This window comes from Leiobunum rupestre, chromosome 5 (assembly GCF_980474605.1).
Source record: "Leiobunum rupestre chromosome 5, qqLeiRupe1.1.hap1, whole genome shotgun sequence".
NCBI lineage: Eukaryota > Metazoa > Arthropoda > Arachnida > Opiliones > Sclerosomatidae > Leiobunum > Leiobunum rupestre.
The window spans coordinates 69,567,964-69,589,175 of NC_143388.1; the positions used below are offsets into that span (position 1 = coordinate 69,567,964).

General features: G+C 36.6%; 1 protein-coding gene across 1 annotated transcript; it reads left to right on the forward strand.

Annotated features, from left to right (window-relative positions):
- The first annotated feature begins 17,502 nt into the window (after nucleotides 1-17,502).
- Nucleotides 17,503-18,935, forward strand: LOC149945699 (uncharacterized). The gene is made up of 6 exons (XM_090176687.1): nucleotides 17,503-17,582; nucleotides 18,408-18,463; nucleotides 18,520-18,549; nucleotides 18,600-18,752; nucleotides 18,809-18,838; nucleotides 18,892-18,935. The coding sequence occupies exons 1-6, from the start codon at nucleotides 17,503-17,505 to the stop codon at nucleotides 18,915-18,917; spliced, it is 375 nt and encodes a 124-aa protein (XP_090032813.1). The 3' UTR covers nucleotides 18,918-18,935.
- The last annotated feature ends 2,277 nt before the right edge of the window (nucleotides 18,936-21,212 follow it).

A 21,212-nucleotide genomic window follows, 5' to 3' on the forward strand; every position in this document is an offset into this window, starting at 1 on the left:
CACACGTTTTCCCCAGAAGATAAGTTATCTCTGTTGTACAAATTAATATAACTCTTTACATTATCAAAATTAAATACACTTAGAGTAAGTGAGCGCATTTATTGATAGTATGAGTCTCCTGCGCCCCAGTGGGTTTTGAACAAGCGCACACGGTTCTCTTGGCACATGAGTTATTTCTGTTGTGCAAATTAATAGTAAGCACATTTAGTAACTGTACGAGTCTCGTGTGCCCCAGTGGATTTTGAACAACCACATGCATTTCTCTTGAAAATGAGTTATCTCTGTCGTACAAATTAATAATAGTAAACTCATTTATTAACAGTATGAATCTCCTGCGCCCCAGTGGTTTTTGAACAAGTGCACATGTTTCTCTTGGAAAATAAGTTATATGTGTCGTACAAATTAATATTACACTTTACATTACAAAAATTAAATATTTTATGAATACGCTTAATGTAAGTAGGCACATTTATGAGTCTGCTGTGAGGCGGTGGGTCACTGGTTCTGTTCTGACTGTACTACTTTACGACTGTACAGTTTGTACATTACTGATCTCAAGTAATAATGAAACGTAAATAATAAATAATTTAGGTCTACCCACCTTTATAGCTTTCCAATTCCTTAGACATCTCTACTTAGAAGGTAATGCTTAAATTTCCAAAACCTTTGTTGCTATACAAGATTATTCAAATATTTACCATACAAATATACTTCATTTAAGTAATTAACATTCCCAAAATTATTTATAAAATGTTGTATGGATACACCTAAATCAAATCAAAATAACTGTTTTTAGTAAATCATCTTTAAACTAAATTTTACTTCCCACAAATTTAATATTTTTTTTATGTACAATTTAATGAAACTTATACAGAAATATAAAAAAAACAATGATGAAAAATTACAGTATACGAATACATTAAACAAATTGGCCTGCAATAATGATTCCAGTGGTAAAGTGCCAAATGTGTAGAGTTAGTTAACCTACAAGGTATAAACCTGTTCTACCTTCTACGGGCTAATTGTCCAAAGAAGCAAAGGCTTAAGGATTACAGGTTAATTTTAATAAATTTCGATTAAATTCATTATGATAATTTTGATATTTAATTAAAAAATAATTTGTTACGTTTAAGGAGCAAGTAAAGAAAATTCAACAAAGTTCCCATAGGAAGTCGTTTATTATAGTTTATTATTTCTTGTGTAAAGTGCTAAAACAACGTTAACTCGAAGACGGACAAAAAATTATTTTTGAATTTTCCGGAGAAAGTGGCAGTGTTAAGCTGTAGCCCTTCTATGTCAAAAATAGTACACTAAGCCAAGTCAGCGCGTAGAGTTTTATGTACAATCGACTAACCTTCGTTAAGTAACGTGATTCTAGTACGTTCCGCGTTTAAGTTTACAGTAGCAATAAAGTTGTATGGATATCCCTGTACTGTATATCTCGAGACAACAATATTATTCTGGTACTGTGTACCAACTATTGTTGATAGTGAGAATAACGCTGCTAGCCTCCACAATACTGAATCTTGGGCATGAAAATCGCTTAAAATAAAATCTTAAAACTTTTGGCGACCCGACTATTGCTTCTCCTGCACTTGGCTGTATTAATTTTAGCCATAGGAATTCGCGCTGACCCCTTAAATAAGAATGCCTACCGGCCATTCTTAATACGGGTAACCTTAATCATGTTACAACGTGGTTTTTGTTTATTTTGCGAGAATGTTTTAGCGCAATTAGATCTTTTGGTGGTAAGGCTCTCTAATATTTATGCTTATATACTAAAATATTTCATTTACTCTATCCATAGGCCTAAACAAACATCAAACAGCATCGCCGTTATAATAATATTCATTACAATATTCTTCTAAGAGTTAATTTTTCGGTATTCTGAAAATGTTTCTACCTTAAAGTTGTTATTTTATATTTCTGTATTTTTATGCACCCAGACGTTAGCATTTGAATAATACAAAAATGTTTAATGAGTATAATAATTTAATGCAAATTTTGATAAATTGCTTTTGTTTTCTAGAGAAATGACACCAAACAATTGTTTTTTTTTTCACTTTTCAACAAGTGAAATGACGTCAGTGTAGTCGCCAACCAATGGGAATCAACCTATATTTGCAGTTTTGATCACGAGTCGGATTAATCTTAAGTGCATAGAACTGTTATCTCAGAGACACAGCTAATAGAATGTGAGGATATTTCTTAGTTTCTAAGAATCTCGCTAGAGGACAGCCATGATATGACGTTTATGTTTTTTCAAACTTGAGAATTGACGTCAACGTCGACTAATAGGAAACAACCTTCAGTTGCTGATTAAAAAGCGAGTGAAATATATTCAACACGTGATAATTCATAGTTCTAAAATATCTCGTTAGGGTAGCCACGGTAAGACGTCAATAGTATACCCCGTCTTTCTGGATACGCGTGGGGGGCGCACCGTGCTTTCCCCCACGCGTCCACAGCTGCGTGACGGGGGGAATGAAGCGGGGAATCGCGATTCCGCCCCCCTCGGGCGCGTGTCACGCGTGCACTCGTGCGTAACGAGCACAGGTGTTAATTAATTAGCCTAGTTAGTCGACCTGTCAATCAACCTGTTCAAGGTCAAAAGGGTGAATATTAATGAGCGTGGTATTGTTTAACTAGGTGGATTACCGTTAGGGGTCATTGACCTGTTATATGGATAGTATAGTAACATGTGTTTAGGATCAACAAGTAGTTACACTTGTTTTTTATATGTTTGAATATTAATTTTTGGCGGGAAAGTGTAAGCGTCGCGTGTATAAAAATCAACAAGTGGTTAAACTCTTTAGGTTTATTAATGTACACTTATGTTTGACATGAATATTAATATATGGCTAAAGTTTGTACCTTTATAATTAACCGTTAGGGGTAATTGACCTGGTAGCTATATGGTTGAGCTGTTAAAGTTTTGGCGCGAATTTAACATGTGTTTCGGTTAGAAAAGCGCGGGAAATTGTAAGCGTCGATTAACAAGTGCTTAAACTCTTTAGGTTTATTAATGTCTGACATGAATATAAATTTTTGTTCTCAACTTCAGAAATATAAAGAGAAACCATAGACCATTTTTTATGTCTAGTCACCACAAACTCTATAATCAGTTATGTATTCCTATTGAGCTTAAAATACCAGATGGCCATTATTCCAAAGCGCCGCGTGGTTAAACTCTTTGAAAAGGTGTATTAATGTACAATTATTGAACATTTTCGGTTTGACCAACACCGAACCATATATCTCTAAATATAAGACTTCTTCAGATGTCCAGAGTCCAGGATCAGCAGTGTCCAAATATTTAGTTGCTGAAACTCTTTTTGACCTTCATCCTCTAATTCGAAATTTAAGACTTCTTCAGATGTCCATAGTCCAGGATTATCAGTGTCCAAATATTTAGTTGCTGAAACTCTTTTGACTCCCATAGAACTCGTATTGAATTCATTATACCAGATGGTCATTATTCCTATTATACAAAGCATAACAATAAAGTTTACGATAAATAACTTAACATTTTTATATTGACATTTCGAATTTACCGCGCCTCCACGAAAATCCCTACTTTCCAAGCGCACTAGCGTCATCTATTGTACTAAATCACTACCATAAAAATAAATTTTCGGGCTGTTAAAAATAAATATAAGTCTAATTTGTTTAATATATACCAATATTAATAACACTTTATAATTAATATAATATAACATTTAACCTAACCGATAATTTTAAGCAACTCGCCTCCCGAAAAATTGCCAAAATCTCTCCTTTCCAAGCCCACTAGCGCCATCTATGTATTACGTTGCAAAATTACCATAAAATATATTTTCGAACAAAAACTTTTTAAAATATATAACATAAATATCAGTCTAATTTGTTTATTATATACCAATATAAATAACACTTTATAAATTACTAAATGTTTTATATATAATATTTAAGTTAGATGGCGCCACTTTCTTCACCCAGCATCTTAAGCAACGCGGTCGAAATAGCCATTCTCCAAAAGAAAGTTAAGCCAGGAGTATTGTTAAGATAATGTTTAAAGTTTTGAACGTTTTAAATAGGATTTCGGGCACTCTAGTTATTGCTAATGGGAACTAAATTGTGCTAAGTATCTAACCGCGTAACTTTTAACATTTTTTTTTAGATTTCTAGGAATTATTTTGGCCGCATACTTTCCAGGTAAACCTTTAGGCTTATAAATGACATTTTTTAAAATATTTTTAACGTTCTAGGATGTACGCCATTACTAACGGCCATTGGTAAAGCTCAACGAACAGTAACGGACTCATCATTGTCATTTGACAAGGTAAAAAACCATAATTTGGAGCTAGTATTTTGTTTTGGGTCGTATATATAAATATATATACAGGGTCTTTTTTTTGCTTGGAAAAGTGTTTTTTTTTCAAAAACTATTTATAGTACCGATTTCAAATTTGGAAGGTCAATTTTCTATACCGGGGGACATCAGTTTGAGAAATTTGAGCGTTTTCGGTAATGTTTTTCACCAATTTTGAAAAATTATTTTTCGACCACTAGGTGCGAGATAAAAAATTTCTATTATAAAGTTGTAGGCCGTCATCGAAAACCCTTAAAAATTGTTCACTCGACGAAAAACAACTTATTTATCAGTGAAAATTCGAGCTTGAAAAATTTACAAGTTGGTGAAGCCAAATTACGATTGTTTGAAACGATAATTGAAAAGGGAACAAGTCTAATACAAACGTAGTAGAGTTTTCACACTTGAAAAAATGTACACGTTTGGTTTTTAAATGCAGATATTTTATTCACATAAATTTTTACAAAACATTTTCAATAATATCACCATTGGCTGCAACACAGGTTTGTGCGCGGACAATTAAGTTCTCAAACGCTTTCTCTACCATTTCTGGTGTGACGTCTCGGCAAGCACTGATTATTCGTCTAATGAGTTCCTCCCTAGTTTCAATGGGCGTGGCGTATACCTTTGCTTTAACGAATCCCCAGAGAAAATAATCCAGCGGTGTTAGGTCAGGTGACCTTGCTGGCCAATGCACTGGACCATTTCTCCCTATCCACGAGGATATGCCACAAAGTACGCGAGTACATTGTTCTCGAAGTCGAAATCCGGTTGACCCAATCCGCGAAACCTAGGTTGCAAGTTACCAAATTGATTGAAATCGTGAATTGCTCGTCTTACTGTATTTACAGATGGTGCTCCATTTGGATGTCTTTCTGCGAAGATTTCAGTCACTCTTCTAAGGTTTTGCGCTGCTTCTCCATAGTAAATGGCAACAATCTCGGTACGCTCAGCTACTGAATAACGAGGCATTGTTCGAAATATTATCAAACACTGATAATAATCTCCCAAAGTTTTCCTTTAAATACCCAATGCATGTTTAGGATTGACCTATAGCCTCGTGTTTTTTAAATCCGGTCGTTTTTTTAACCAAAGTTTCAACTGGATTAGGTAATTCGGTTTCAATTATCGTTTCAAACAATCGTAATTTGGCTTCACCAACTTGTAAATTTTTCAAGCTCGAATTTTCACTGATAAATAAATTGTTTTTCGTCGAGTGAACAATTTTTAAGGGTTTTCGATGACGGCCTACAACTTTATACTAGAAATTTTTTATCTCGCACCTAGTGGTCGAAAAATAATTTTTCAAAATTGGTGAAAAACATTACCGAAAACGCTCAAATTTCTCAAACTGATGTCCCCCGGTATAGAGAATTGACCTTCCAAATTTGAAATCGGTACTATAAATACTTTTTGAAAAAAAAAACACTTTTCCGAGCAAAAAAAAGACCCTGTATATATATATATATTGTATTATTCAATTTAAATAAGGTGCATGATAGAAAGATTTATGGGAGGTCGGGGGGGTTAAACTGGGTACGAGGCCCCGTCAAAAAGTTTCTCCAGCGCCACCAAGTGAGGCGTTTTAGAACGTATGTCGGGGAAACATTAAGTTGTTTTAAGACTAGCTTTACACAAATTTTTTGGTGGAATATTTTAAAATAATTTGAATGCTATTATAAGTATATTACCATGTCGAGAGGGATCCCAGCTACTAGTAGATTGTTGATTTTTCATAAGGAACGTAAGACTTTTTATCAGAAACATTAACGAATTGTGAGAATACATGGAAAAAATCCCGTCCTTTTATATCAGTAAATCCAGGAAAAACTGGAAATCAGAATCAGGTTATCGAAAACTAGAGGTGAATAGCCCTATAAATTAGAAAGGAATGTCATAGTATATAACCAGTTGTTAATATCGTATCTAATTAAAGTTTACGTGGTGGTTCAGGCTAGTGGTCATATTATTTTAGCAATGGACGATCTATTTTTAACATTACCGAGTAACACTTCGAGCGATTTATACCCGGAAAATACAGCGTCTACTTATAAAGTAAATTTAGGACGACCTTTAAATTTACCTTCAAATTTTGAAGTTGGAATTAGCGAAATTATATTACCGCCAACATGGGAAAATATTACAGAAAAAAACCGGTCATTTTTAGCAGTTTCCACGACAACCGTTAAAAACGTGCAACCGTTTACATACTTTAAAATATCAGTGAAAGTGGGTAAAATTGAAGCGGAGAAAGACCAGAATGGAAATATCCTTCGATATAGTGTCGTGCGAAAACTTATTGCAGCGCTTAATGAAAGTTTAAAAGAATTCGGGCTTGATAATGAAATTAAAATTGAACTCCACGCGAAACCAAACGGGCTCTGTTGGAATTTGATAACCACCAATAACAACCATATTAGAATTCCCAATGGACCAATTAAAGAGCTTCTCGATTTTGAACCTAACATAAATCCATATCAGAAAGACGGATTTCATATTGGGTCATATTTTTGTACGAAACCCTTTGCTGGTTATATAAAGTCCTTGTCGTTAAATAGCTTTAATTACATTGAAATTAGAAGTGATAATGTACAAGACGCCGCGTTTAGAGTCGAAACTCGAATCGATTATCAAATAGCGACTGGTGCTTACTCTAGTATCCAAGACATTTTAGACGCAATGATGTTGACCTTGGATGAGGAAATAAGGGATAAATTTAAATTAACCATTAACCATAATGGATCCGTTCACATTGGAGCCGCGGCGGGGTTTGCAATTATATTTCATTCATCTGAGAAAGGTCTCGGTGAAATGCTAGGCTTTACGCGATTTAGTGAACTCTTGGCCAATACAGACAGTCTCTACGCTGCTGATTTATCAATGGGAGCCAGAACACTATATATATATTCAAATTTAATATACCCTCAATATGTAGGCGATACGTTTGCCCCTTTGATGAAAATAATACCGCTAGCTGGAAATGATAAGCCGTTTGAAAAATCTATTATTTTTGACAAAATTGATTACTATCCTTTGAGAACAAATAATACAGAAATAGTTGAAATTGACATGAAAACGGATTTTGGCGAAACAATAGCCTTTATAAATGGTAAAAGTGTCGTTAGACTTCATTTGAGACGAAATGGCCGACAGTGAAAGTTATTTCAAATATTACCGCGAACAATATGGTGGCGGACCATTTTTTGCCGGACCTGTTTATCAACGGGGAAGAGGCGTGGGAGGAATTTTTAAAAAGCTGATAAAATATATAACACCCATTATCAAACCCGTGACCAATGAGGCTTTTGGAGTAGGCAAGAGATGGTGGCAAGATTTAAAACAAGGCCATGACCCAAAAGAAACGTTAAAGAACAATTTAAGAATCGCCGGTAGCAATTTATTACATAAAGCGGCTGATCGATTAACGAGAAATCAGTCTGGCAGCGGCTGCCGTAAACGACGAACGGGCCCCATTAGGAAACGAAAAAAAGTGTCCAAACGGAGAGTTACAAAAAGAACCAAACTTGACTTTTTAGGATAATAATGGCGGTTTACGAGGGAATGCTAAGTCAGCTGGATATTTTTCAACGCCCATTGGTCAATACTAATGTAATTACCACAACGGAAATAAAATATTTACCAACAAACAATTTATCGGACAATGGCCCTCTGGAATTTTTTATTCCCGCGTCGGAAGATTTATATATGGATTTATCAAAAACTATGTTAAAATTGAAACTGAGACTTTTACATAACGATGGATCGAATGTCCCCACCGTTGAAACAAAAGTGGCACCAACGAATAATCTAATAGGGTCGCTTTTTAGTCAATGCGATTGTTATCTCGGGGATACTTCTACCCAGTCGGCGAACAACTGCTACGCTTACAGTTCGTACATTGAAAAATTAGTCAACTATGGAGAAGATGCAAAAAATTCGCAACTCCAAAATGGCCTCTTTTATATGGACTCCATGACCAAACCGACGGAAATGTGGTTAGATACGTTCATGTCAGAGTCCAACGGGGCCCTGAAGCGAGGCTCAAGATCAAAAGAATCGCAATCCTTTGAAATAATGGGGCCCTTGTCTGTTGATAATTGCAAAATTAATAAGTTTATGTTAAACCAAGTTCCGGTACGATTTCGTTTAGTTAGAAGCCCGCGTCTAACTACCGTCATGTCTATGGAAGCTGGCAAGGATTATAAATTAGTTATAGACCAAGCGTACTTGTACGTGACAAAAGTTAAAGTTAATCCTTCAATCGTATTGGCGCATGCAAAAATGCTAGAATCAGATATTCCAGCTATTTATCCCTTAACGCAAACGATTGTTAAAATTTTAGCGTAGCGAGAGGCCTAACGAGTATAAACCGCGATAACATCATTTTAGGTAGATTACCGAAACGAGCTATTGTGGTTTTTGTCAAGGAAGATGCGTTTATCGGGTCATTGAATAGTAATAGTTTACAATTTGAACATTTAAACGTGACGATTTGTCCCTCTCGGTGGGTCCTGATCGTTATCCTCCCGATGGGTTCCAAATGGACTACGACGAAGGGAATTATTGTTTACCTTATCAGAGTCTATTTTCCGCGATGGGGCCGACCGTGGTAATTTCATAAGTTTTAAAAATTTTAAATACGGGTATAACATGTTTCTGTTCGATCTAACGAGCGACAACAACGCTAGTGGGGATTATATGTCTCTTAGAAAGGACGGTAGTTTACGACTCGATGTGCAATTTAAAAACGCATTAACCCATAATGTGACATGTATAATGTATTTTGAATTCGATAATGAGATTTTGATAACACGCGATCGCAAAGTAATTTATAACGCCGAATAAAACCCATTTAAAGCACTTTACCTTAAGCCGTTTAACAGTTCCTCGCTTGCAATCGTTCAACCATGTCACGCTCTCATTATCTCTCCGATAAACTAAAATTTTTTCTTTCAAATGACATTCCGGGTACCGATCTTAAAATTAAACGCCAAGGGCATAGAAAATACGTTTCATTTAATCTTAACGTTTGGGAAAACTTATGGACATTTTCCGATGAAATTGACACATTCTTTGACTTGACAAAACCCCCAACCCGATTTCATAGTTGGCTAACCGATTACGTAAAACTCGAAGGATTTATATGTCAAAGAGGTAAATTTATTGATTTGCGTTCGCACATCCGTGGAGCTAATGACAAGTATAATGTCTTGTACTCGACTTCAAACGGTTTTGCAATGTGTAAAACAAGCTGGGAGCGGTTAAAAATTATTCGTTTAAGTCTTAATACGGAAATTCAGGAGAGAAAAAACTGTTACCAGTGTATGAAGAAATGTATTATAGACGAATTAACCGAGATTCTAATGTCGTTAACGGGATCCTGTAAAAATACAGCTTGTTTACTTTCAATTGGCTCATGACATTACGTGCCTTCCCGTAGCTTCGCATTGGTATGAAAGGCTTGAGGCTAATGTGAAAAGAGCTCTTCCTCTGGTCAATTATCAAAAGACTCTAAATAATTTTAACGAAAACTACCCACATTGTTCTTTAAACATACATAATTTATTGCATGCAATGGTTCACGATGTAAATGAAATTATTACAGAATTTTTGTTTTAATAAATGGTATAAATTTAAGAATATGGTTTGTTTAATTTTTATTACAAGTTAAAAGGTCAAAGCGCGCGGCCATGAATAAAACCATAGAGAAAGTCTATTACGATACTGAAAATCCAGGGGGATTAGGCGGTGTCAAGCGTTTAGAAAAAAGTTCGCCCTTAATTCCAAAGACCAAAATTAAAAAATGGTTGTTAACGCAAGACCCCTATACGTTGCATAGAGACCGAAAGCTTAAATTTGCTCGTACACCAACATATGTGACGTCACTGAATGAAATTCATTAAATGGATTTAATAGTTTTGGACGAGTTGAAACCGGATTATAATTATATTTTAGTTAACATTGACGTTTTATCGCGCTTTTTATCAGCGTTACCTTTGAAAACAAAGAGCGGGAAAGACGTTCTACAGGCGCTAAAAAAATCGCAAAGTTAATAAACCCATGAAAATTAATACGGATCATGGAAGGAATTTCTTAATAAGACCGTACAGGATTATTTAAAAAAGAACGATATAAAACATTTTGTAAGTTACGGGGACATAAAATGCGGAATCGTAGAACGCGCCAATAGAACTCTCGAGAACAAAATATATCGTTTAATTACTAAAACTAAGAAACCAAATTTCATTAAGGATTTACCGAAAATTGTTAGATCGTATAATAACAGTGTACACAGGTCGACCGGGTTCAAACCGTGTGAAGTAACGGTTGATAATGAGCATTTAGTTTGGAAACATCTTTACGGTAAAAAATCAATTAGGGAAAAAGCCAAATTCAAAGTCGGTGAACGTGTTCGATTAACAAAAGCCCCGAAAGCGTTTACTAAAGGCTACAAGGGATACTGGTCGAAGGAAGTGTTTACTATTAAGAGAGTTATTAATAGACCTCGTCCTGTTTACGTCATACAAGATCAAAATAAACAAGTCATCTTGGGTTCATTCTATCCCGAAGAACTACAAAAGATTATATCATGAATACTAATCAGCTTGATGAATTTTTGAAATGTGATTATAGAACGCGCCCATTTTATATTGGTACATTTTCCAAAGACGCGATTCCCAAAAAACCGCCGAAACAGAAAACGTATTGATTTATTATAAATACGGACGATTCGACGGAACCAGGTTCTCATTGGGTCGCTGTGTTTATTGAATCGGGAAAGGGAGAATTTTTCTGTTCGTTTGGAAATTCACCTGTTACGTACAATTTTAACTTGGGTCATTTAGCTAAAAAGTGGGTATATAATAAAAATATTATCAAATCGATTGACTCGGAAACATGCGGTGTGCATTGTTTATTTTATATCGTATGTAAATGTTCGGGGTATACTTATAGAGAAATATTAGATATGTATAATGATACTCTATATATCAATGACATAATGTCGTTATGGAATATGTGTCTGCATTTAATGAATCACGAAAATAAATATTGTAATCAATAAATTTTTTTATTGTATCAATCTTTCCATTTTTTAAGAGGGCTTAATGCGCGGCGTCTGTTTTTAGGTGTCGGATAAGGTTTGCGAACATTTAGTCTCCTCTTCACGTGCTTTTCATTCGTTTGTAAATCTTTATCCGAAAATGGTAGAGACACAGCCTCCGATAAATTCTCCACGCTTACAGCCGATGGCCTATACGTTGCGTCGCTGTCTCGTGTAGTACCCGTCGCGCCTTCAGACGTATTGAAGAGGTTCCTTATGTTACTGGTACTTTCGGAACGGCGTGGTGTACTACTTGAAAGAGGATCAAACTCGCGGCGGAGTGCTTCGTGGACGGCTTCGGGAATATTCGGTGTTGACTCCGCTATCAAATGATCCGGTAGAAACGCTGGGACTGGGGGAGTAGGTCTAAGAGGGGTCTCGGTTCCGCGTGTAGATAAACGGGAAACGGATCGGGATAAATCAACGTAGTACTGGGTGAAACGGGGGAACCGCGAGAGACATTTCTCGGAGAATTTGTTGGTGTAGCTACGGGTCGTATCATCTGCGCCGGTGCGAGAAGAGGGGCCACGGGCCGTATAATCTGCGCCGGCGCGAGAAGAGGAGCTAATGTATTCGATGGAGGAGGCATCGGTGGGGGCTCTAAACGAACGGCGGGAACTCCTTGAAATTCTTTAATTTTAAAGTACCTTTGAAGCATAGTTAAATACTCTCGTAACGTATCCTCCTCACTCCCTACTTTAATCGGTTTATTTATGATACTTTTCATTTGATTTTGAATAATGTCTATTAATTTGGCCGTATCGCTAAAATAGCTATCAGCGGGGACTAAAACGAATTTTTTCATCGATTAATAATACGGTTAAGAACCACGGGAATTAATGAACCGAGAATTGCATCCCAGAATCCGCCTCGCTGAGATATTAGAATTTTTCGACGGTTTAAGTCGGTTAAATTTTTACGAGCAAGTTTTCTGATGCACGCTTTATAGCGCTCTAATATTTTTTACCTATTTGCGCCTACAGGTAGCGCCCCCCGGGTAATATTAAGACAAATATTAGAAATAGGGTTTAATTGTTCGGGACTAGCGTTTTTAATTAAAAATTTGCGCTGACTGAAGGAAGCTTTTTTAATGAGCGTTAAATAAGGTTTATGTTCCCGTATCGTTCGTGGCCAAGTCATCTTACGTAATGAAACAATTTTATAAATACATTCAAATTTATTCAAAAAACACAAATAATTTATACAATGAAAACATTTTCACATATTTTTTATAGAATATATTTAACAGAATAAATTTTTTTAAACATTATTTTAAAACCCGTCACCATTACTCTAGAAAAGTTATCATTGGGCCCTCTTCAAATAAGCAATTTGTTCGCACTTTGAAATGTTCTGGTGTTTCTTGATTTAAATCTAAAACAATATTAGAATAGGGTCGGGAAGCAGTTACATTATTGTACACAGTACTTAGAAAATTTGGGTTATTAGGAAATACTTGTCGACTGAGACATTTAATCTGACTAGGATCACGCGGACTCTTAAATAGAACAATATACGATGAGTTCAAGCTAATATCGCGAGCCGCTCGACCTTGACCAAAAACATTTTGGGTTAAGAATAATATAGTTAAATTTAAGTGGTGACTACCAACACGAAATAATTCCGAAACGTACGGGTTATTTAAACAACTTTGAGAGAGATCGTCGAGAACGAGCAAGTTATTTATAGAACTATCAAATATTTCTTCCGGTTTCTCACTTAATAAACCCTGATGAAACTCGATATCAGGTATAATTTTTTTAAGCTCATTGAATTTTTCCGACCAAATATTATAACAATAAATGATTCGCTCGGGAGGTTTCTCGAACAGCATGTGTCGATTTTTTAAAAGCCGAAAAGTCCAAACTGTTTTTCCGCATCGACTCGGTCCACTGATAAGGAACGTGGTCGGTGATTTAAACTTGAGCCGTGTTACTGACATTTTTGTAGCCGAAGGGAATACTGGTACCGTCGCTCTTGAAGATTCCCTTGTTAGACGTAAATCCAACGATTTTTTCAGCAGGTTTTTGAAAAAGCTGCCCCGTTTTTAAACGTTTCACGTTAAATGGGACTTCGACGCTGTATTTCAATTGTTGGTTGCGTGTAGCGAGGTCCTTCAAAGCTTCAAAGTTGACAATTGACTGATTTTTTTTAGTCAATGTAATGCCCTTAATTTTAGTGACAATCTTTCCAGATTCGAATAAAATTGAATAGGCTTTATATCCCAAGGAAACAACGGCTTTTATATTTTCATTAGGATACTGGTCAGCCAATGTACCTAGGGTAGTCCCTAGCGGAATATTTAAGTCTTTACTCATATAGAGAAAAGCAGAGTCAGTATCGACGTAATTTAAATTAGGACCAATTTGAGCCATTAATTTGTATAATTTAATACGGCCGTAACTAGCTACAAACGCGCCTATCGTTGGTGACCCTTTCCGATAAGTTGGAACGTAGTCTTCCCGAAAACGAGTGGTGACTAAGGCTATATCATCGTCTAGTAGTTTAAAATCCGTTAATTCTTTGGTTTTATCGGCCAAAATTTCGACTAATTCCTTATAAGAATTAATAAAAACACTTTGGCCTCGATTTAAATTAATGGAATTTTTGCCCCACAGACTGTTTAGACTAAGTTTACCAATAGCCTTTAAAGCGGGATTATCGGTTATATCGTCTAAATTTAAATCTAACCCGTCAATTTCATTAAAGTCTCGTAAATAATTAAGTTTTTGTTCTAATGTAATTATGTCTTTTGGATACGACGAATTTTGAACTTGGATTTTGTAAAAAAGCCGAATATAGTCATCGAATAGCGGACAATCTTTATCGAATGTCTCTCGATAATGATGTACTTCGTGAATTGTAATAATTTTGTAACCGTACTCTATCGCTAGATAAAACTCGGGGGTCGTCCACACGTCGGTTATGCTACGCTCTCGATCAGTATGGGTACATTCGAAACATTGTTCAGCTGCACATTTGTAGCAGAGAGTATAATAAATTTTACTATTAATTTTAGCTAAGAGGATCGGGAGGTTTAAATTGGTAGGTGGCAGCACCGTAGCTTTAATCAGACCAAAATAAGCGTTAACGGAAAAATTAAAGTTACAAGTTATAATTTCGGGGCTCGATTTTGGATATTTATAGGAACTCATCTGTACGGATGGGTACATGCTATTAAAATCCACGACTTTGATTTGTCGATCGGGAGTGGCTTCGGCGTAAATTACAAAGTTATCGACCCTCCCCCCACGAATGGCGTCTCTCGCTCCTATCGGTTTGGTAAAGGGTAGGGAATCGCAAAAACTCGCAATTGCTGGATCTTCTACTAACTCATCATACTCGTGTTCCCATATACTAATAAACTGTGCATTAGGTATTTCCTTTTTTAAAAAAATTTCGCGGTCTAAGGTTTTGAGATAAATATTTAAATTTGAATCTTTTAACTGTTTATCGTAAGCCTGGTGGTTAGTGTGTAGTGGGCATTTATGGTAATGGCAGCCGTAAAATTTAGCAATTATTTCGGGCGAGGAACAATAACCGTCTAATCGATAGGGGTAAATTACATGTTCTCCACCTAGTGATCGAGCCGTTTGAAATGTCACGTTGAGTTTTTTCCCCAAATAAGCTAACCATTTTAGGGCCTCGACACTATGCCGTTTCCTATAACCCGTCCCCGGAGCTATCGCGATAGTATTTGGTTCGACAAATCTACTAAGGAATAAATTTGTGACGGCTCCCGGCAACGTTATGGCGTTTGACCCTAACAAATCAAAATCGACTGTTTATAAAAATAAATTTCTAAAACTGTCGAATCCTTTCTGTAAAAGTTTAACGTCATCGATCGCGTATTCGGTTAAAACTTTATTTAGATCAAAAACGACGTAACGTTGGGAATCGTACCATTGATTAAATTCTACGATTTCCTCGTCCGTAAATTTGTCGATACCAAAATATTCTTTCTCGGGGAGGGCGCCGATATAATCTAAATTGTCTTCCGTAGCAAAAGTATAACAAAAATAACCTTTCTTTTGGACAATCTTAAAAGTTTTCGAGAAATTTCGAAGGGCTGTAGGTAGGAACATGAAACTATCGATAAAGGCTATTTTAAATTGGGCGAGAAACATACCCAGGGCTTTGGAACCGGTATAAATTATCTCGGGTTTTATTTTTCGTTTTAATAGACCGTTAAGAATAAGGAGCGTATCGAAACCACTCCCGAAATGGCTAATTAATATGACGTTTTCAAAGAGAGGCCGCGTAACTCTTTTGCGACCATTAACTGTCACCTGGCATGCTAATAAATAATCTAAAAAATTTTGAACCCAATCAAAGCCGTGAAATTTCCGGTAATCATAATTGGTCGAAAATGGCGCTTCTTGCATCGCGGAAATGATTAAAATTGGTCTAATTGCAGTGTCAGTCGTTATTGTTTCAAAATCAAAATAACATAGTCGTTTCTCATTTGATTTTATTTCTAATGGGCGGACGTGACACTCGTTTTTGGGATGCTCAATTTTGCAAAAAGCGCATTTGTTGTCGCAATTATGATTGCCTTCATAGTCTTTCCCGCAATTCAAGCACCGTTTTAAAACCTGACAGGTTCCTAGTTCTACGTGTTGGGAGAAACAATTTGGTCCGGCAAAATACCGATTACAGTCATTACAACGGGTAACCTGTTCTATACTAGGGTGGAATTCGGGGCCGCGACATCGGCGACATTTAAGATGGGGTCCGCAGTCGTGACTTTTTTTTTCTTTGTTTTTGTATAAAAGGACTAGACAATATTTACGGAAAGATTGCGCTCCAAACATGGCCGAATAAGATCGTACGACGTGGGTGTGGTCTTTAATTTTTAAGAGGAATATTTGTTTTTCTTTGAAGGGCCCAATAAACACTTTATCGAAATTATCGTCCGCCGAGATTAATATAATTTGGTAGTCGGGTAATATATTTTGGAAACGGTTAATATCAATTATTTCTACGGGGCCTTCGGGAACCACCGCTTGGGCGTGTAATTTTTTGGCTTCAAGTTCTTGTTCGGGTTTTGTCCCGTTTCTAATTGTCTTTAATTGGTATTCGTTAAAACTAGCACCCTGTCCTAAACTTTTCAAATGCTGATAGTCGGCCAAAACTCTTCCCATCGCCAGGGCTCTCGTAAAACATAAATTGTCCGTATTTCTAATGGGTATAAATGTGTTACCCTGGTTGATATACCTCTCATAGGGGTGTCTTGAAGAAATATTAGGTCAAATCGGAGGGGTGAATCTAGATAAATGGTTTTTACGGACTGCGCTACCTTTTCAATCCCCGTTAAAATTCTCTTAGCTGTCAACTCATTAATATTCATTAATTGGAAATTTATCGGATCTTGCAGCTCATCGGAAATTACCACTACCCTGACGCGCGTTTAGCCTAAACTATCGGCCGTAATTCTATCTAATATTGATTGGAAAATACGGCTCAGTTGGTTACTGATATCCACGTGGTTTAATTGGTCTAAATTTTTAAAATTACACTCGAATAGCATAGATTTACACCTATACTTTCGAGAAGAACTGGCAATGATTTTATCTATTGAGTAAAACATTTTAGGGTTGAAACGGGTGCTAAGATCGAGGGCCATGGTGTTTTTAAAGTCCTGCGTAAATATTTAATACGGTTTGAATCGTTGTCGCGACGTCGTAAACTTCGCCGGAATTCTGCAAGTTTAATAGTTTTTCGTAGTGACGTCCACGGTTCTTGTAAACTAGAACTTCACCTCGCCGACCCGCTAGAATTTCAATCTTCTCGTTTCTTAGTTGAAAATCACCTTCTTCATAAACTATCTGTTCTAGATACTCTTTTAACTCCCACGCCGAATCTAGTTTGACGCAAACGCCGTCTTTCGTCGCGGTTGGCCGATCGCTATTTTTGACGTAAGGTCTTACGTCTAAATAAAAGTTATTTTTGAAACTTGCAATTTTTATCCCGAAATTTTTATGGCGGGAAAACTCTACGACTATATCCGTCCGGCCGTCGTCTACTAGCTTAGATGGACCGGCTTGAGATGGACCGGCTTGAGATGGACCTGGTTGAGATGGACCTGGTTGAGATGGACCTGGTTGAGATGGGCCTGGCTTGGATAGGGTGCTTTTGGGTGGCGCATCAACTGGTTTGAATGGCGATTATTTGGAAGGGCTATCGAGTACCTCGTGGCATGTTAAATCTATGATATCAGGTTGATTCTTCGGGATGTCTACTTCGAAACGAGTTTTCTTAATATTTACTTTATTTCCGAAATCTAATCTACGACGGACCTTATTGACCTGGGAGCAGGGGGGTGTTTCGGATTGGTTCTAAAAATTAAACTAAATTAAATGGTGTAAAAAATAGACTGAATTAATAAACTATTACTTTGCGGTCAAAATCCATCGTGCCAGAATAATTTCCTAACAATAAACGATCATTTAAAAAAGGTAATTCCCCAAATTTTAAAATGTACTTACAATTTCTTCAAGTCGAATGCAAGTTGTGAAATAAATGCAAATAAAGCGCGTCCCTCTATTTATAGTCGCAAAACCCCCTAGCGGGACGCTTAGGAACTTCTATAACACATGCTAATTTTCATAACGGTTTTAGGTACTCGTAATTTTTCGTAACGGTTTTTTATATCAACATGTGGTAAATAAACCCCCTAGCGGGATGCTTAGGAAACTCCATTTTCTAATGGTTTTGTAATAATTTTTACGTACTCTATTAACGCAACGGTTTTTTAAAATAAATCAATGTTTTCTCGAGAAAAATTCCATACACGAACCTAACCTCGAGCTATAGAAATAGTAAATCAAATATTTAGGTTAAGATTGCCGGGTAAAAAAGGCGAGATTTTTTATCACATTTCGTTCCTGAACTACAATGTAAGTTGTAAAACGTCTTAATACGAACCTTTTCAAAAACAAATTAAAAATTTAGGGCCTCCAATACTACGGCAGAATTTATTAAAGTAGTGAAGGGGAGAGGACGCGGAAGTAATGTACTTTTGATAATATACTGTAACAAGTAATTGATAATTATTAAATTATAGGAGAAAACGCGGACCTAGGACCAGTTCGAAGTAATTATTTTCTATTTTTTATTATACTTTTATAAAATTTCTAACAATAGGACCCGACACGTTGCCACCACCCTCCACGCCTTCGGACCCACCAACACCCGGGAACTCCCCAACGCCCTCGAACTCCCCCACAATTCCATATCGGGAGATTTTGATCAACCCGTCATTGCCGGCGGAAATGCGAGTACTGGACTTGAGGAAAGGTAATTCGTTAAATATATTTTAATACGTATGAAACTATAATATGAATTTTTTCTAGCGCCGGGGATCAAAATCATCGTGGAAGGGGGTAATATATTCAATATGTTTTATTATATTAGCAACTAATTTATGTACTTTTAGGTGGCGCCCTTAAAATTTTAATTTAAATAAACTGTTTATATTTATTTTTGTCTCTTTCTTAATAAGCACGTTAGTTGTATCATATAAACCAATTTCATACAGATTGGTTTAAACGTACCATTCCTAATAAACCTTAACTTGCTTACAATTTCCCGCGCTTTTCTAACCGAAACACATGTTAAATTCGCGCCAAAACTTTAACAGTTCAACCATATAGCTACCAGGTCAATTACCCTAACGGTTAATTATAAAGGTACAAACATGTAATAGACCTATAGAGTACAAACTATACCCGTTCCCAGCCAAAATCATGTCAAACATAAGTGTATATTAATAAACCTAAAGAGTTTAACCACTTGTTGATTTTTATACACGCGACGCTTACACTTTCCCGCCAAAAATTAATATTCAAACATATAAAAAACAAGTGTAACTACTTGTTGATCCTAAACACATGTTACTATACTATCCATATAACAGGTCAATGACCCCTAACGGTAATCCACCTAGTTAAACAATACCACGCTCATTAATATTCACCCTTTTGACCTTGAACAGGTTGATTGACAGGTCGACTAACTAGGCTAATTAATTAACACATGTGCTCGTTACGCACGAGTGCACGCGTGACACGCGCCCGAGGGGGGGTGAAATCGCGATTCCCCGCTACATTCCCCCGTCACGCAGCTGTGGACGCGTGGGGGAAAGCACGGTGTGCCCCCCACCCGTATCCAGAAAGACGGGGGTATACTACAGACGCCAATGGATTTTTCCACACTTTAGATACGGTTTTTAAGAAATGACGTCAACGAATAAGTTGCAGCTTTGTTTTTAATCTCAAGAGATTTTAATCTCGAGTGTCTAGTAACTAGTTGAATCTTTATCCCACGCATCATTTCTTTCTGGAACCTTGATGAGTAAACACCTGCTGTTGGTTAGTTCCGTTTTTACAGCTCGTCTGAGACCTTCCCCTGTAGAAAATGGAAGTTGGGCTGACGTCGGCTGCAGACGTAATTCGCGGAGTCGGGTAGACGTTGGCCCACTGCACTATTTAAGGTCGAAATGTCCTACTTGATTAAGGCTCGGCCCGACTTCGTAGGTTTGACTTCTCCCGACACTAAATGTTTGTCGTATGAACTCCGAAACATCGGTGGCCCGACTTGGTAATAAGTCTTATTTTCTACCCGAAAATTGCTTAAAGGTGTTTGAACCAGACGAGTGGTGTTTCAGAATTAAAGAAATATAAGTCAGTCGAAAGCTGTGAAGATAAAGATTTTTAGTTATTTCATTGATCACGGCTCGTTTTATCTTTAATCTGGTATACGATTAAAGTAAAGCAATTTGACAATGCATAGAACTTTTTCGATAAATTTTAATTAAAAGTTAACAAAATAGGACAAGCTAGCACAGTAAATTTTATCAATATAATCTATATACGTATTTAAAAAAGCACAGTATTATTTGTAATAATTTGGTTTCAAGAAACCCATAAGATGCCCATAATCTCAATTATCAGAAAACAGTGTAAGGTCTTTTTTAAGTCGGAAATTGCACTATAAATGTCTGACGGCACCCTCACTAAGAAAAGTCTGAAAAACGTACATATATATTTTTTTAGGATTAAGACTTTTTGGGTCGGCTTTTGGTCATTGACCTATAACGACTTTTCGAACCAAGACTGACCCGTAACCAACTCCCGTGTGCTACAGCAGTCACCATCCTGACTAAGAAAAGTTTGAAAAACGTAAATATTTTTTTGTTCTAACCAGACTAGGACTTTTTGGGTCGGCTTTTGGTCATGGACCTAAAACCAACTTTTCGACCCAAGACCGACCTGTAACCGACTCCCGTGTGCTACAGGGGTTAAGGATTAAATACCAAAAAAGTAAGTAACTTCTTCTTGGATTGTTGTAGTAGACTTTAGATATTTAGAAATTTTTAAAACCATTTGCATATTGAAAAAGTGTATATTGAAAAATTTAACCAGTTAAAACAATATTGATAAAATAAGGATAAGCTTGTTGAGGTAGAGAACGTATTAATTGAATGTACACAAAATATTTGTCTGCAGCAGCTATGGATATCATGGAGTTTCGATTTCAAACGTTTCTTCACTGGTAAAACCCACACGTCGCCAAAGAACAGCTTGCAGACATAATTATGAAGAACTTATTATTGAGGATGGAGTTCGACAGAGAATCAACCATGGAGGGGGTGGGGGAAACACTGCAAGCTGGGATCTGGGATTGCGGTATGGAGGACGAGATATCAGACTGATAATCTCGTATTCCATGTCGTCATACCTTTCTCTAACAAAAGCT